This window comes from Acinonyx jubatus, chromosome A2 (assembly GCF_027475565.1).
Source record: "Acinonyx jubatus isolate Ajub_Pintada_27869175 chromosome A2, VMU_Ajub_asm_v1.0, whole genome shotgun sequence".
In the NCBI taxonomy this organism is placed as follows: Eukaryota; Metazoa; Chordata; class Mammalia; order Carnivora; family Felidae; genus Acinonyx; species Acinonyx jubatus.
The window spans coordinates 155,450,556-155,468,776 of record NC_069383.1 but is presented as its reverse complement, the minus strand read 5'-3'; the positions used below and the strand labels follow the sequence as shown (position 1 = coordinate 155,468,776).

Here is an 18,221-nt window from a genome sequence, read left to right as displayed (position 1 = left end):
TCATTGAGGACAAGGTGCTGGGGGATGGTGGAGCAGCAGTATGGGAAGAACGTGGGTACCCTGAAAGGCCTCACCAGCCTGGACTTAGTTAAGTCAGAAAGTAATAAAGACTGGGGAGCCCGGGTGGCTCAGTCAGTCAAGCGTCCGACTTCGGCTCAGGTCATGATCACGCCGTGTGTGGGTTCGAGCCCTGCATCGGGCTCTGTGCTGAGAGCTCAGAGCCCGGAGCCTGTTTCAGATTCTGTGTCTCCCTCTCTCTCTGCCCCTCCCCCACTCACCTCTGTGTCTCTCTCTCAAAAATAAATAAAAACATTTAAATAAAGAAAGCAATAAAGCTCCATCTTTTTAAAGCTATTGGATATTTGCGTCTCTGTACAGTTTCATTTAGTCCACCTTTCTCGGCCTGGGATAGATCCTATCTTTCGGGGGCAGTATACACACACACAGACACACACACATCCATATGGACACACACACTCTATCTAACTCTGCCATGAGATACATAGGAATGCACGTATAGTGATAAACACGGCAACCCATATGCATATTTCAGTTATACATAATATAAATTACATATAATATCGTACTATTATATCATAATTAATTTCTATTATAATTAAAAACTATATTAAAATATATTATATACCTTAACATGTAATATGAAATATATATGACACATATATGTATGATATACAATGTCTAGCACACATATGGTATACGGTATCCACACCCACATGCTAATTTTGGGCTTTGTGGATACTTGTTATCTGGGTTCCAAGACTCAACTTCTACTCACCTCTTCCGTGTCTCTGGTCGTCTTTGAAGAAGTGGTTTCTGCAAAAGATATAAAGGGAAGTTACTGCTGGAACTGAGAGTGAAAGGGCGGAGAGGTGGACGGGCAGGGTGAATAACTTTGCACCTAGAAGGTCTAAACCCATGCTGTTTATTTTTTTTTTATTTAAAAACTTTTTTTTGTTTATTTTTCAGAGAGACAGAGCGCCAGCAGAGGAGGGGCAGAGAGGGAGGAAGACACAGAATCCGAAGCAGGCTCCAGGCTCTGAGCCATCAGCATAGAACCCGATGCCGGGCTCAAACTCACAAACTGTGAGATCATGACCTCAGCCGAAGTCGGACGCTTAACCGACTGAGCCACCCAGGTGGCCCTTCTTTATTTTTAAAAATTTTTATTATTAACTGTTAAATTCCAGTATTGTTAACATATAGCATTACATTAGTTTCAGGTGTGCAGTATACCAACTTAACAATTCTGTACATTACTCAGTGCTCATTAGGTTAAGCATACTTTTCACCCCATCACTTATTTTACTCATCCCCCCACTCACCTCCCCTCTGGCAACCCCTGGTTTGTTCTCTACAGTTAAGAGTCTGTTTTTTTTTTTTTTTTTCTTTTGAACTCCATTTTTTTATGTTCACGAACAAGGTTGTGCTCTTTTGAGAGATCAGAGTCAAGTTCCTTATCCTGGTGGAAAGCAGTGTTTTTTGATGGGGGGGGGGGTGTGATTTTGCCCCCAGGGCGTGTTGGCGATGGCTGGAGACAGTTTGGCCGGCACAACTTGCGATGGGGGATGCTACTGGCCCCTAGCGGTGGAGGCTTGGGGGTGCTCACGCCTCACAGCCTACGATGCACACGGTGGCTCCCGACCACAGAGAATTATTGGACCCCAGATATCAATATTGCTGGGGTAGAGATACTCTGGCATTGAGGAAGCAGGAAAACGTAAACTCTAGGTTTTTTAATTCAGTTTTGGCTGGACAAAAATAACCGCAATGGCCGAGGGGACAGGAAATTAGATACTTCTGGTTTTAAAATTCAGGCTGGCTGCGAATGACAACTGAATACAGAGTATCAGTTTTTGGTTATCAGCCCTTAATGAGACCTTTGTGCGTAGCTTCTTGGACTTTGTGAGGACCCCCATCTCTATTTTAGGACAATGAGGAAAGGCCAACACATGCTGACATCCCAGTTAACCATTAGACTGAGGTTAAGTCTACCTAGTAGGATCAGAGAGTTTATATATATGTATTATATACATATATATAATATATATAAATATAAAATTTTATTATAAAATTTTATTATATACAAATATATTATATATTATATAATTATAATATATTCTCTATTATATAATTATATTTACATATAATTATATGTTATATAATATATATATATTAGAACCAGATGAAATGTGAAACACATTAGCGAACCTTTGTAGGCAGTGTCCTGAGTGCTCTGTATGGCAGTATTTCATTTAAGCCTTACTTAATCCTTGCAACACCCTGTGAAATCTATCCCCTGTGAGGTGTATCTACTGATTCAATGAATTAGTGAATTTCTTTTTTTCTCGATGAGCCTGCCTACAGGTTTATCACGTGTTTATCTTTTCAAAGAACCCTCTCTTAGTTTCACTGATTTTTTCTATTGTTTTCTTGAAGTCTTTAATTTATTTCTGCTCTGATTTTTTTTTTTTTGGTAGAATATCATTTTATTTATTTTTTAAATTAAACTTATTTGTTTAAATTCAAATTAGTCAACATATAGTGTAATATTGGTTTCAGGAGTAGAATTTAGCGATTCATCACTTACGTACAACACCCAGTGCTCATCCCAACAAGTGCCCTCCTTAATGGCCTCACCCATTTCACCCACCCCCCACCTCCCCTCCAGCAACCCTCAGTTTGTTGTCTGTATCTAAGAGTCTCTTATGGTTTGCCTCCCTCTCTGTTTTTATCTTATTTTTCCTTCCCTTCTCCTGTGTTCATCTGCTGTGTTTCTTAAATTCTACATATGAGTGAAAGCATATATTTGTCTTTCTCTGATTGACTTATTTCGCTTAGCATAATACACTCTAGTTCCATCTACGGTTGTCACAAATGGCAAGGTTTCATTCTTTTTCATCGCCAAATAGTATTCCATTGTATATATACACCACATCTTCTTTATCCATTCATCAGTTGATAAACATTTGGGCGCTTTCCATAATTTGGCTATTGCTGATAGTGCTGCTACAAACATTGGGGTGCAGGTGCCTCTTTGAATCCGCATTTTTGGATCCTTTGGATAAATACCTGGTAGTACATCTGTTCTGATCTTTATTATTTTCATCCTTCTACTAACTTTGAGCTCTTTTCTTTTTTTCCCTAATTCCTTTAGGTATAAGGTTTAGTGTTTGAGATCTTTTCTTTTTCTTTTTTTTGTCTCTTGGGGTAGACCTGTATTACTATAAACTTCCTTCTTAGAAATGCTTTTGCTGTGTCCCTAAGATTTTGGGTCAGGGGCGCCTGGCTGGCTCGGTGGGCGGATCATGTGACTCTTGATCTTGATCTTGAAATCTGGAAGATTTCAATCTTCTTAAATGCACTGAGAACTTGCGTTGTGGCCTCTAACATAGAACTATCCGGAGACTGCTCTGTGTGCACTTGGAAAGAATGTGTATTCTGATGTTTTGGGAAGAAATGTTCTGAATATATCTGTTAAGTCCACCGGGTCTCACGTGTCATTCAAAGCCACTGTTCCATTACTGATTTTTGGTGTGGATGATCTATCCAACGATGTAAGTGGGGTGTTAAAGCCCCCTACTATCGAGTATTACTGCCAATCTTCCCCTTTATGTCTGTTAATATTTGCTTCATATATTTAGGTGCTTCTATGTTGGGTGCATACGTATTTGCCGTTGTTATATCCTCTTATTGGATTGATCCCTTCATTATATAATGGCAGTCCTTATTTTAAAGTTTATCCAGTCTAAGTATCACTACCTCAGCTTTTGGTTTGCTGGTTTATTTACGTTTGCTTGAATATCTTTGTCCATCCCTTCATGTTCAATCTGCACGTGTCTTCATATTTTATTTTATTTTATTTTATTCCATTCCATTCCATTCTATTTTATTTTATTTTATTTTGGGGAGGGAAGAGAGAAGGGGACAGAAGATCTGAAGTGGGCTGCATACTGACAAGTTGATAGCAGCCAGCCTGACGTGGGGCTTGAACTCACGAACCACAAGATCATGACTTGAGCCGAAGTCAGTCACTCAACCGACTGAGCCACCCAGATGCTCCCGATCTGCATGTGTCTTTAGGTCTGAAGTGAGTCTCTTACAGGGAGCAGATAGATGCGTCTTGGTTTTTAAATCCATTCAGTCACCCTATGTCTTTTGATTGGAGCATTTACGTTTAAAGTAATTATTGATAGATATGCCCTATTGATTTTCAAAGCCAGACATTCTGGGGGCTTGCCTTCCTGGCGCAGGTCCCCAGATGGGTGTTGCATGATGTGGAGCCTGAACGCCCTGCTGCTCGGGGAGAACCTTTGTACTGGTGACATCCCTCCAGCCTGTGGGTCACCGCAATGGGGGTTTTGGTTCCTGACCTGACTGTGTTTTGCTGCTGTTACCCTCCTTGATGTGGCTTTATTCCCGTGTCTTTACCTGTGGAAGAGCTGTTCGGCTAGTCTTCGGGTCGCTCTCAGAGAGAGTTGCTCTAATGTAGTTGCAGCTTTGGTGTCTTCATGGGGGGAGGTAAGTTCAGGACGTTCCTACCCTACCATCTACCCCTCGCTTCTTCTAGCTATCATCTCCCATATTTCTTGTGCAAAGGTTTCCCTGTCTATGTGGTTTCCGTGAGAGTGCTCATGCTTATACAAGATGGTGCCTCTCCTGGACAGAGATCCAAAGGTGGGCATATGACTCAAACTGGACTAATTGGTGCATTTCCAAACAATTTGCAGTTAGATCCAAAAGAGAGTCAACTGATTGATCTTTGGGTGCTTGGATCATTAACCATGGTAAGATTTGGACTTGGCGGCCATATTTCCTGTCCTGCGGACTAAGAAGGCAGAGAAAGCCAGTTTTTGGTGAAAAAGAAGAAAGGGGCAGACCCAAAGAGTATCAGAGACTGAGGTGCCCTGATCGTGTGCACTAAAGTCCCCTGTTTCAGTTCATTCCAGAAGCCCAGCTGTATTTTTGTCCTCGAGTTCCAAGACACATCCAAGCATCCTTATCATAAATTCATCTTTTCTGCTTAAGTTAGCCTGAGTGAGTTCCTCTTTGCAATTCAAAGAATCCTGTCTTAGCACCTCATTACCCCCATTTCCAAAGGCCACTTGTCTTATTAACCCCATTATTTCTCTATACTTCCTTCTTTCCTTTTTTTCCTCCTCTTTCCATCATCCATTTACCTCCAGAAAATGGAAACATGTTCTAGCCTCACCACACACACACACACACACACACACACACACACACACTTTCTGGCATTAGATTCAATGAAAAACAAAGAAGGGAGACAGGAAGACAAGACGTTTCTTACTTTGACAAGTGTTCTCATTGGAATTCTCGAATTGTGTGTCCCCAGAGAGGAGTTTGTACCCAGGATTACAGTGGCAGTGGAAACTTCCTTGGACATTCTGGCATGCAGCGTTAAGTCCACAATATATGCTAATGGGTGGTTTACATTCATCAATGTCTGGAACACAAAAGAGGAATTTAGACATTCATTTGACAAAGATTTATGGAGCATCTAATACGTGCCAGAGGCTATACCCGTTCCATCAGGGTCTGTCCTGGCTTTCCAGGACAACTCAGTCAAGGTAATGGGTTGTCTTTGTTCTTCCCTTTCCTTGTTGACTTTGGTTGGGTTCTCTGAGAAGCAGGCATTGAGATAAGAATTCATGGGCAAGTACTTCATGTGGGAGGTGATCTCAGAAAACACTGGAAGGGAGGTGGTGAAATGAGACAGGGAAAGGAAAGCAGAAAATAAAGAGGTAAGTTTCCATTGTGGGCGATAGGGACTCAATTCCCCTGGGAACCTCTGGGAGGTGGTGTAGAGCACACACTTCAGAGGCACTTTCTAAGGGGTGGGGGCTGGGATATTTATCCGCGAAATCTTTTCCTCTTTTGAGTTTTTATTTAAATTGTAGTTAGTTAACATACAGCGTAATATTGGTTTCAGGAGTAGAATTTGGTGATTCGTCACTTCCACACATCACCCAGTGCTCATCGCAACGTTACTCAGTGCACATCCCTCCTTAATGCCCATCACCCATCTAGCTTACCCCCTCCCACCTCCCTCCATCAACCTTCGGTTTATTCTCTATAGCTAAGAATCTCTTATGGTTTGCCTCCCTCTCTCTCTCTTTTCCCCTTCCCCTATGTTCATCTGTTTTGCTTCTTAAATTCCACATATGAACAAAATCATGGTATCTATGTCTCTCTGACTTATTTTGTTTAGCACAATACACGCCAGTTTCATCCACATCATTGCAAGTGGCAAGATTTCCTTCTTTTTTATGGCGGAGTAACAGTCCACTGTATAGATATACCACATCTTCTTTATCCCCTCATCAAGTGATGGATGCTTGGGCTCTTTCCATGCTGTGGCTACGGTTGATAATGCTTTTGTCTGCCCAATCTTACCATTTATCGGGAAAGCAGTGCTTGCAGGGATAGCTTACTCTCTGATACTCCCACCTGTCCCGAGCATGAGCTGAGGGGTCTCCGGTAGCCAGAGAGAGCCTTAGACTTGGCAAAAGAGTGGCCAAGGCCGAGGGCATCTAAAGTGGAATACCGACCATGTCTGCTGTTATGAATGTTTGTAGGTCTCCTCAATTCAATATGTTGAAATCCTAACTCCCGGTGTGGCTGTGTTTGGAAATGGGGTGTCTAAGGATGGAACAGGCTAAATGCGATCATGAGAATGGGGCCCCGATCTGATAGGATTAGTGTCTGTAGAAGAAGAGACATGAGGGCTTCCTTCCCTGCCTGACCACTGTGTGTGTGCAGTGAGGAAAGGCCATGTGAAGAGACAGCAAGGAGACAGACACCTTCAAGCCAGGAAGAGAGGTTTTCCCCAGAAAAGAGAACCGCCAGAACCTTGACCGTGGGCTTCCCAGCCTCCAGAACGGCGAGAAAATAAACTTCTGTTGTTTAAGCCGCCCGGTCGGTGGTGTTTTGTTACAGCAACCCCGGGCACGGTCATACACCTGCTAGATTAACCGACTGAGGGAGAATGTCTTGATTAAGTCAACATGTCTCCAGTCCTGAGGGTCCCCGTAGGCCCTTTCCAAATGTCACATGGGTGGTGAGGATGTCCCCATCCGATCTGGCACACACGAAATGGGGAATTTTCAGACTGTGACATAGCGTCGCAGATGAGCTTTGCTGCCTGCTCCATAGCCATTCTCTTTTGAGGAAGCCAGACGTGACAGTCTCGTTCCCATCTCGCAGGCACTCTGTCCCCCAGCCTCCCTGTGTCAGCTTTCAGGTCGCACCCCTAAGCCAATGGAAAGTAAGGATGTTCTCCCTGGGGAGCCCGCGAGGAACCTCAGTGAGCGTGAGACAGAAGTGGCCACAGAGGAATGAGCCTCAGATGGTGCTGCGTTCCCTCTGCAGCTCCGCAAGCTTGAAGACAGTTCTGTGATCCCTGGGAGGGTCGCTGATGGATCACGCGGATAAGAGGACGGAACACTCCCCACCTGGGCAGGATAGAACCTTCTCGCGAAAGTGAACAGCGGAGAGAGCGCCCGGCGCGAAGCAAGCACAGGAGAAAGTGCCCCAAATAAAGGACAGATGGCAAGTGTGAAACCAGGAAGAAGAGAAACCTCAGCCTGTGGGGAAAGGCAGGGCAGGGGAAGCAGGGGCGAGCAGGGAACCCTGAGAAAATGTGAGCTTCACGGGGATGTGGCAGGGCAGCTAAGGAGGGGGGTGAAACAACAGCGTTCTCCTGATCTCACTTCCTTCCTGGGGGAGGGGAAGCAAGGGTGAAATGAAGCAGCTTTTTTTTTTTTTTTTTTAATTCCTGTATCGTTACCACACAGTGTTGTATTAGTTTCAGGTGCATAGCGCGGTGACCCTACGCTTGTTACGTGCCCATCACGGTGGGTTCGTGCCCACCGTGGGCCTACTCGGTGCCCATCACGGTGAGTTCGCTCTTCATTCCTTTACCTGAAACGAAGCGTCTTGCTGGGGAAAACAGTGTATCTCGGCGGGGGGAGTAACTGCTGAGTTTGGAAGATGATGGCACAGACACACATGTGTGATTATGAAATTAAGAGAAGAGGAGGTCGCCGTGAAGGGGTTGGAAAAGTCTATCAGAACTTCCAAATAAATGAAAGAAGATGCTGATTTCGTGAGTTTCTTTCTCTTTCTTTCTTTCTTTCTTTCTTTCTTTCTTTCTTTCTTCTTTCTTTCTTTCTTCTTTCTTTCTTTCTTTCTTTCTTCTTTCTTTCTTTCTTTCTTTCTTTCTTTCTTTCTTTCTTTCTTTCTTTCTTTTTCTTCCCTTTCCTCTTTTTCTTTCTTTCTTCCCTTTCTCCCTTCCCTCTCTCTTTTTCTTTCTTTCCTCCCTCCCTTCCTTCCTCCCTTCCCTCATTTTCTTTCCTCCCTTTCTTTCTTTCCTCCCTTCCCTCTTTCTTTTTCTTTCTCTCTTTCCTCCCTCCCTTCATTCCTCCCTTCCCTCTCTCTCTTTTTCTTTCTTTCCTCCCTCCCTTCCCTCTCTTTCTCTTTCCTCCCTCCCTTCCTTTCTCCATTCCCTTTTTCTTTCTTTTTCTCTTTCCTCCCTCCCTTTCTTTCCTTTCTTTCTTCCTTTCTCTTTGCTCCCTCCCTTCCTTCCCTCTTTTTCTTTCTTTTCTTTTCTTTCTCTTTCTTTCTTTCCTTTTTCTCTTTTGTCCCTCCCTTCCCTTTTCTTTCTTTATTTTCCTTTCTTTCCTTCTTTTTCTCTTTCTTCCTTTCTTTCTTTTTTTCTCTTTCTTCCCTCCCTCCCTTCCTCCCTTCCCTCTTTCTCTTTCTTTCTCTCCTTCCTCTCTCCCTTCCTTCCTCCCTTCCCTCTCTTTCTTTTTCTTTCTTTCCTCCCTCCCTTCCTTCCTCCCTTTCCTCTTTCTTTCTCTCTTTCCTCCCTCCTTTCCTTCTTCCCTTTCTTTCTTTTTCTTTCCTTTTCTGTTTTCTCCCTCCCTTTTTGTCTTTTCTTTGTTTGTTTCTTTCTTCTCTTTTCTCCCTCCCTTCCTCCCCTCTTTCTTTCCCTTTCTTTCTTTTCTTTCCCTTTCTTTTCTTTCTTTCTTTCCTTTTTCTCTCTTTCATCCCTCCCTTCCTCCCTTCCTCTTTCTTTCTTTCTTTCTTTCTTTCTTTCTTTCTTTCCTTTTTCTCTCTTTCATCCTTCCCTTCCTCCCTTCCTCTTTCTTTTTCTTTCTTTCTTTCTTTCTTTCTTTCTTTCTTTCTTTCTTTCTTTCTCTTTTCTTTCTCCTTCCTCCTTTCCTTTCTCCCTCCTTTCCCCCATTCTTAAAGACATTACTTTTAAGTTTATTTAACTTTTGAGAGAGAGAGAGAGAGAGGAAAGAAAACACCCACGCCTGTGGGGGGATGGGCAGAGAGAGAGGGAGACAGAGGATCCCAAGCAGGTTCTGCGCTGACAGCAGAGAGCCCAATGCGGGGCTCAAACTCAGGAACCATGAAATCATGACCCGAGCCCAAGTCAGACACTTAACTGACTGAGCCATCGAGGTGCCCCGGAAGCATTTCTTTCTTGATGAGTGTTGAGCCAATAGATTTTTCCGCGTGGCAGTCGCCACCCACAGCAGTCCCCATGCTGCCTCCTTTCCACTCCCGCCACCGGGTGGTTTGAAAGTTACCCCTTTACCATTGCATGTCTCAAGGGGGAATGTGAAGAATTTCTTCCCAGAGTCAGAAGCGTATCCAGAGTCGCAGGTACAGTAAGTGCCGTGGACACAGAAAGCGTGTTGGGGGCACTGTGGACAGGTAGCTGCTGCAGGGAAAAGAGGGGGCAGGTCAGATGTCACCGGGGTTGAGAGATGTCTGTTACCATTTGGCTTTGCCGCTCTGACTGGGGCCTCTCCAGGATGAGGAAGGCTACACCCTTTTCCTCCTTTGAGATCTTAAGTACATTACAAAAGGAGAGCTAGGAAACCCAAGTTACAGAACAAAGTGAGGATTCGTTTGCATGACAGAGGTCTGGAGTTGGCGTTAATTTCACACAAAAATTTCAATGCAATATAATGGTGCTATTGTCAAGATCGGCATAGGATTTTTATTTTTACTTATTTAGTTATTTAAGTTTTTATTTACTTATTTTGAGAGAGAGGGAGGGAGGGGCAGAGAGAGAGAGAGAGAGAGAGAGAATCCCAAGCAGGTTCTGCACTGTCAGCGCAGAGCCCTCTGCAGGGCTCGGTCTCACCAACCGTGAGATCATGATGTGAGCCGAAATCAGGAGTCGCGCGCTTAACCCACTGAGCCACCCAGGCGCCCCCATTGCAGAATCTTTAAAAGGAGGGAATGGATTGGTTAAGACCCTGGGGTCGATCCTGGCTCCACAACTTATCAGCCGTGTGTCTTTGCATCTCTCTGTGCCTTGTACCCTCATCTGTAAAATGGATTATTGTGAAGAGTAAGTGAATTAATACATGTAAAGTGTGTTGGGCAGTGCCTGGCACACAAGACGTATCAGCCAGGATTATAAAAACTTGAAAGTGTAGGGACCCACAGGAGGTATATTCGGATACGGGTTCACATTATCTTTGCAAGTCTATGTGTGACTCCAAATAGATAGAGATATGCTAATGATCTTAAGGTGGGCCCTCTTGGGAATGATTGGAGCCGAGGAAGTATCTCGAACACTCCCTATGCGGTGTTCACAGGGAGAGGGGACTGGGAACCTGATGGGGGCCACAATGCAGTCTGGCTACTCAGAATGCATCCCCCAGCAGTTGGTTAGAAATGCGGAAGCTCAGGCCCCACCTTTACACCTGCTGAATCAGAATCTAGTGAGATCTCTAGGGGATTAAAGTTAGCCTTAAATCATCTTGTTTATTTTTTTTGTTTTTGTTTTGGTGCCTCGCTTATTATCAGAATAAAATGATTACCGTCCTGCTCTGTCTCTCCCCTCTGGAGTGCTCACTTCACTTCCTTTGTGTGTTTTAGCCTTTGTTCTATTTCTACATTGGACACATTGTGGTGACTGAAAACAAATGAACAAAGGACACTAAAGTAAAAAGATACATTAAGGGGTGCCTGGCGGACTCCGTTGGAAGAGCGTGTGACTCTTAATCCTGGGGTCGTGAGTTCGAGCTCCACACTGGGTGTAGAGATTACATAAATAAATAAAACCTGGGGCGCCTGGGTGCCTCGGTCGGTTAAAGGGTCTGACTTCGGCTCAGGTCCTGATCTCACGGTCCATGGGTTCGAGCCCCGCGTCGGAGCAAGCATCCCCAAGTTCTACTCCCAGAACAAGCCTCTTTGCTCTAGCCCATTGGAGGATGTGAGTGGTCCCAGAGGTACCCTTGGTCTCCACCTTTCCTGGTCTCGGACTGTGGAGAAGTCAGGCGTTGAGCACTTACCTTTGGTCATCCGAGCCATGACTTCTGACAAACTCAGCAGAAAACAGAGTCCTGGAACAGGGAAGCAGAAGGGAGACACGTGAGATGGCTGTGGAAAGATTCCAGGAAATTCTCCAAGGGCTGTGTACCCGCTATCCACTGCTACGTAAAAACCATCACAAAATGTAGTGGCTCAAAGCAGCAAGGTTCATTTTATCATCTCTCATGATTTCTGTGCTCTGGGAAGGGCTCAGCTGGGTGATTCTGGCTTGGGGTTTCTTACACGGTTGCAGTTAGGCAGTGGTTGGGGCTGGAGCAGCTGGAAACTGACCATGCATTGTCACCCCTTTATGGAGCCTTACACTTGGGGAGTTTGGCCTTCCTCCCAACATGGCAACCTTGGGCAGGCAGCTTCCATGGCAGTTCAGAACTCTAAGAAGGAGTTTCCCCGCCAACAGGCTATGTGTCCTGTTAAGATCCAGCCCTGGAAGCCATGAAACTCCACTCCTATCACATTCTCTTGGTTACAAGCAAGTCGCCAATCCACTCAGATTTACGTGGATAAGAATCAGTCTTCCTTTTGAGGGAAGATGGGCAAGGTTCTAGAAACACGTCTTAGAAGGGAAGTATTGTTTTTGCCTTCTTGGGAAATGTGGGCTGCCTCTGCTGTGGCTGATCAAGTGCTCCTTCCTCTTCCCCAAACCTTCCCAGCGTCTGGTGGTGTCATCAGCGTGTTCCTGCTCGGGTCAAGACCTGAAGACAATGGATAGATGGGTGGCTTCTCTTTCCCTTTCCTGAGAAATCCGACACCACTCTGATAGCTAGTTCTCCCCTCACCTTCTTTTCATTCTTATTACATACCAATATCTAGAGTTATTTTCCATTTGCAAGGATAGTACTAACAGCTGGTATGGTGCAGGAATCGGCCAATCAGAATATACTCTGGACCCCCTTCTCTACTCCAGCAGATGTTAATGTAGATGCCCAATTATGGGGAGGTGGGTTGGGTCCCAGGGCAGGATTTGGGTGGGCAGGAGTGTTGTGGGAGCTGGTCCTGGGCAATGATTGGTTACAAATGGTGTGGGAACCTTTCAATATGAACAACCAACCAATGGCTCCTATAGTGCCCACTTGTTGAAGTTTAGCTCTGGTGACTAGTCACTTTATTTGCAACTTTGGTTACCCCTTGAGAAAGTGGCTTCTGCAGATGAATGGATACAGAAAATGTGATATACATAATGGAATATTAGTTGGCCTTAAAAAATAAGAAAGTCCTGTCACTCGTGCAACATGGATAAACTACAGGACATTATTCTGAGTGAAATGAGTCAAACACAGAAGGGCAAATACTGTATGATTTCACTTAACGTGAAATATCGAAAGGAGTCACACTCATAGTAGCAGAGACCAGGTTGGTGGTTAGCAGGGGCTAGGGGGAGAAGGAAACGGGAAATTGCTTTTCAATGGATATAAAGTTTTTGTTATATAAGGTAAGTTCTGGAGACGTGCTGTAAAACCTAGTACCTGTAGTTAACCATACAGTGTTGTGCAGTCCAACATGCATTAAAAGAATGGATCTCATTTTATGTGTTCTTACCAAACACACACACACACACACACACACACACACAGGGAAATTTTTGTAGGTGAAATGTTTGGTATCTTCATTGTGGTGATGGTATTATGGGTGTAAGGTGTATACATACGTACAAACTTATCAAGATGTATATACTAAATGTGTGCAACTTTTTGGTCTATCGATTATACCTCAATAAAGCTAAAATTAAAAAAGAAAGTGGGTCCTGGCAATGGAAGGGTCTCTGTTAACCAAGTTGGGCGACGGGTGTAGGTCAGGGTGGACCAGTTAGGTAGAGCTGGGGTGAACTTCAATTCCTGTACATAGAGGACTGAGATCAGGGGATTGAGAGAGTCTGAGGCCGACAGTCTGGAGAAGATGGGGGTGTGTGGCTTCCCTGGGGAGGTCCAGAACATGTATCAGCTGGTGGCTGTGAAACAACACTTACAGGGAATTTTTGGAGTAAAAGGCAGCATGCCCTGGGATGCAACCACTCCCTCCATCCTGCCTATAAACACGCCAGTGAAACCCCCTTGGAGAGAGATACCATGTCTTGGAGAGAGGATTTCTTTGGTGGGGGTGGGACAAAATTCTAAGGCCAGCCTCTACAACATCTAAGGGGAATTGAGTTCTCATTCCATGCCAGGCATTGTTCTAAGCACCCTAGGCACATGCCCTTAATCTAGCTTTGCAATGACTTCAGGAAATGAGTGCTGGTAGCATGATCCCAGTTGTGCAGATGAAGAAACAGAGACACAGAGGGGCGCCTGGGTGGCTCAGTTGGCTAAGCATCTGACTTCGGCTCAGGTCATGATCTCGTGGTTTGTGGGTTCGAGCTCCGCATCAGGCTCTGTGCTGACAGCTCGGAGCCTGGAGCCTGCTTCCGATTCTGTGTCTCCCTCTCTCCCTGCCCCTCCCCTGCTCACACTCTCTCTATGTCTCTCAAAAATGAATAAATGCTAAAAAAAAAAAAAAAAAAAAAAAAAGAGAGGCACAGAGAGGCTAAGTAACTCGCTCCACTTCCCAGAGCTAGGCAGGGGCAGAGCTGAGATTCACCTCAGGCTCTGGGCTCCTGCTGATAACCTATCAATCCACATGACCTCTCTTTCAGAAATCCCACACATGCTGCATGCATGGAGGTGCCATTGACAGCGACAGGTTTACAGTGACAACGACTGGAGGAAAGGGTACCTTTTCTTCCAGTAGATGCTGCTCCCCAGATATGACAGTCCAGTAGAAGGGGTGATATGTTACTTGGTCATTTGGGGGGCAATCTAGACCGACTGCAGGATTTGGGAGACAAAGCCCTATGGGCTAGCGGCAACCCTTTAAGAATGGGAGGGAGGGCAATGCTACCTCTTTTTGGGTTTCCCTTTATGAGTTTCTGGTGGTTGTGAAATTACCACGAATTTAGTGGCTTAAAAACAACAGAAATGTATTCTCATATGGTTCCGTAGGCCAGACGTCCAAAGTTAGCCTCACTGGGCTAATATTAAGGTTATCAGTGGGGCTGCTTCCTTTTGGAAGTTCTAGGGGAGAATCCATGCCCTTCCACTTCCGGCTGTCAGAGGTGACCCACATTCCGCGGCTGACGGTCTACCCTCAAAACGAGCAGTCGAGTATCTTCCTTCCCTTCTGGTCTCCTGCCACCCTCTTAAAAGGACGCCCATGGTTAGAAGAGGCTCGCTTGTATAATCCAGGATAATCTCCCCATCTCAAGATCCTTAGCATAATCCGTATCTGTAAAGTCCCTTTGAGCATGTGATACTGCTTGGGACATGACACCTCAAAACATGCCGCTATGGCATGTTGCTTATTTTATAGAGTGGAAGGCACTTGAGAAACAGCACTTGCAGGAAGGGCTTTCTGACCTACCTTTTCCTGCTTAGAATCAGGCCGTAACATTTCCCCCGAGAGAGAGGTGCCCTCCCTGTGCCAGGAAGCGAGGGATGTCCTTACGACCAGACTGGGAATGCACGCTGGAATGGATCTGTATAAACACACTCATTGGAACGGCCCTTGGCCTCCCCCAGTTATCCCTCCAACAGACCTCCTAGTCACTTTCGCACCATTCACCATCCCTAGCCCCAACCCTTCCGTCTTGTCCCTTGACAAAGTCGTCATTTCTTTGTCAAAAAGGCACAAAAGCTTTGTGCTCTGGTGTCACTTTCCTGGGTCTTTGCTCTCTTGCGAAGGCTCCCGTGTACATGTTGCAGGGTAATGAAACTTGTCTGCTTCTCTCCTGTTAATGTCTTATGTCAGCTTAATTCTTATTCTCGGCCAGAGACCCTAAGAGGGTAGAGGTGAAGTTTTTCCTCCCCTATGCTCATATGGTAACATATTCACAGGCTGCAGGGGATTAGGACGTTGACATCTTTGGGGGGCTCTCGTTCGTCCTTCCGTGCTGCCTGCATTAAAGAGGGTGTTTGTTGTAATCAGTTACTTACACAACCGCATTCATGGACCATTTTGAATAGTTGTTTGTCCAATGAATATATTCTCAGCTGGGCTGTGGACTGCTTAGCGGCAGGGTCCTGGCATATTTCCTAATATATTTAAATTTCCCTTCCCCTGGCTTTGGTATAATAATTACTTTGCAGAAGTGGCCTAACACTACACCTGCCCAAATGAAGAATGTAACTCACAGAGCCAAGTAGTAAAACATATAGGTTGAAAAGCGTTTCCTAGTTCCTGAGGCTCAGCAGCCAGGGCACCACCACATTTTCTTTTCTTTTTTTTTTTTTTTAAATCTTTTTAACATTTATTTATTATTGAGAGACAGAGAGACACAGAGCATGAGCAGGGGAGGGGCAGACAGAGAGGGAGACACAGAATCCGAAGCAGGCTCCAGGCTCTGAGCTGTCAGCACAGAGCCCGACGTGGGGCTCGAACTCACAAACCGTGAGATCAGGACCTGAGCCAAAGTCGGACGACCAACCGACTGAGCCGCCCAGGCGCCCCAACCACCACATTTTCTCAAGCCTAGTCCTCAGGGCCTCCTTCCAGTCCAGCCAGCAACCTGTGCTCAATACTATGTGTGTGCGTCTTAAAATTGGGGTTTCCCAAGAGTTATGAGCATGCCAGCATCCCACAGTTCTAAGAAACTTTAGAAATCAACCGCTGACTCTTTTTGTCAATGAGGAAACCGGTCTGGAGGTCAAGTGGCTTGGACACTATTTGTGCAAGTTGTTTAATTGCTTTGATTCCTTATATGAAACAGGGAGACAGCATTGCCTACCTCCTGAGGTTGGGGGTGATGACATAAACGAGGGCATGTGTGAAGTGTAATGTCTGGCAGAAATCACTCTGTAAATGCTAGCTGTCCCCACGATCATTTTGTTTGCACTAGAATCCAATTCTTTTTTTTAAAAAAGATTTTTTTTAATGCTTATTTTAGAGAGAGACGGACAGAGGGAGAGAGAGAGAGAGAGAGAGAGAGAGAGACAGAGAGACAGAGCATGAGAAGGTGAGAGGTAGAGAGGGAGACCCAGAATCCGAAGCAGGCTCCAGGCTCTGAGCTGTCAGCACAGAGTTCAACCCAGGGTTCGAACCCACGAACCGCAAGACCATGACCTGAGCCAAAGTCGGATGCTCAACTGACTGAGCCACCCAGGTGCCCGAGAGCTTATATTATTTTGATAGACTTTATGATCTACCACCTGCCTCTGCAACTAAACAGCTGTGAGACTTGAACCAAGTCCCATAACCTCTCTGTGATGGTATTTTGTATCGTTCACGTGAAGAATTTGGTACAATAATGCAGGTAAAACCATTTTAGCTTGATGTGAGGCTAGAGTAAGTGCTCAATAAATGTAAGCTTTGGTTGATATTATGGTTATTGGTATGATTGATATTATGGCTATTGGTATTGCTATTTGATCTGGAGCCGGAAGGCTGGACAGGACTTCAGAGTTGGGAAACCGTCTACACAGAGGTGGCGACTGAAGCCACAGGATCAAGAGATTCCGGGAGCGGGAGCAGAAAGACGAGTCCTTGAGCAGAATCCTGTGGGAGGAGCATAATGGCAAAGAATTGGAGCCAGGCGGCTTGGGTTCGAGTCCTGACTGCCATTTACAAGCTGTGTGACCTTGGGCAGGTAACACAATCTCTCTGTGCTCATCCCTAAGATGAGGAAAATACTGGTACCCACCTCATCGGCCCACTGTGAGGACTGAATGGGTTAATACATACAAGGTGCATAGTGAGTGCTCGAAAATGTTGCTTGTTATTCATATTCTTGGCACAGGACAAAGAAAAAGGAGGGCGGGGGAGAGAATGGCAAGAGAGGTAGAGAAAAAGTCGGATCAGTGCCAGGTCACACAATTATCAAGGAGGAGAGGATGTCAAACAGAAAACCTGTGAAGATGAATATGATCAGGTCCTTGGATTGGACCATCAGGAACATTTTAGGGATATTTGACAATGCAGTCTGAACAGGGTGGTGAGGAAAGAAACCATAAACCAAGGGGAAGAAGAGAATTTTTTTTTTTTTAATGTTTATTTATTTTTGAGAGAGACAGAGACAGAATGCAAGCGGGTTGGGGCAGAGAGAGAGGGAGACACAGAATCGGAAGCAGGCTCCGGGCTCTGAGCTGTCAGCACAGAGCCCGACCCGGGGCTTGAATTCATGAGCTGTGAGATCATGACCTGAGCCGAAGTTGGACGGAGCCACCCAGGCACCCCAGAAGAGAATGTTTAAAGCAGAGCAGAAGAAAGAGAAGAAAAAGACAGCTGATTGTTGAACCCACTAGCTCGGTTCAATCCCAAGGTCACAGTCAATCCCAAGGTCACACATACCTGGAAGGAGTGATGGCCCTTGCATTCCTGCATGTAGGTAACCTTTGCCAGCCAGCTCTTGAAGCTCCTCACTGTGCTTTTAAGCTGACCACCTCTCTGACTGCAAGGAAATATTAGGAGACTTGATACACATACCTTAGGTTAGCTGACTAAGGAAATTTCTATCAGAAAAGGGAACTTGTTCTTGTCTTTCACCACCAGACCCATGGTTCTGCTTTTTTGTTTATTTTCTGTACGTTTTCTGCACTCATTTTCATAGCTCCTTTGGTGGTAGGTTTTCATAGCTATTGTTGATTGCCCTTGGGGTGACAGAATCAATTGACCCTAGGAGAGGAATGCCTTTTAGTTACGGAGCATTATCTGAGGAGTGGGAAGTGACTTTGGTGTCAAAATCAAGCTTAAATAACGCTGTGGTTTTGAGTTGCGTAAGCCAGAATTTAGGGTATTTCTGTTGGTATCTCAAGTTACTGGAGCAGTCATTTTCACAAATCTTGGTATTTTTACCTCCT

General features: G+C 45.1%; 1 protein-coding gene across 1 annotated transcript in view; it reads right to left on the bottom strand.

Annotated features, from left to right (window-relative positions):
• The window catches only part of ADGRE3 (adhesion G protein-coupled receptor E3), a 48,454-nt gene extending 30,527 nt beyond the window's left edge, over nt 1-17,927 (bottom strand). The window contains exons 1-5 of the mRNA XM_027050393.2: nt 17,713-17,927; nt 11,361-11,411; nt 9,647-9,769; nt 5,330-5,485; nt 797-834 (exon numbers count right to left, since the gene is read on the bottom strand). Of these exons, the coding sequence (XP_026906194.2) occupies nt 797-834; nt 5,330-5,485; nt 9,647-9,769; nt 11,361-11,411; nt 17,713-17,737 (393 nt within the window). The 5' untranslated portion in view covers nt 17,738-17,927. The remainder of the gene's footprint in view (nt 1-796; nt 835-5,329; nt 5,486-9,646; nt 9,770-11,360; nt 11,412-17,712) is intronic.
• Nucleotides 17,928-18,221: the final 294 nt, after the last annotated feature.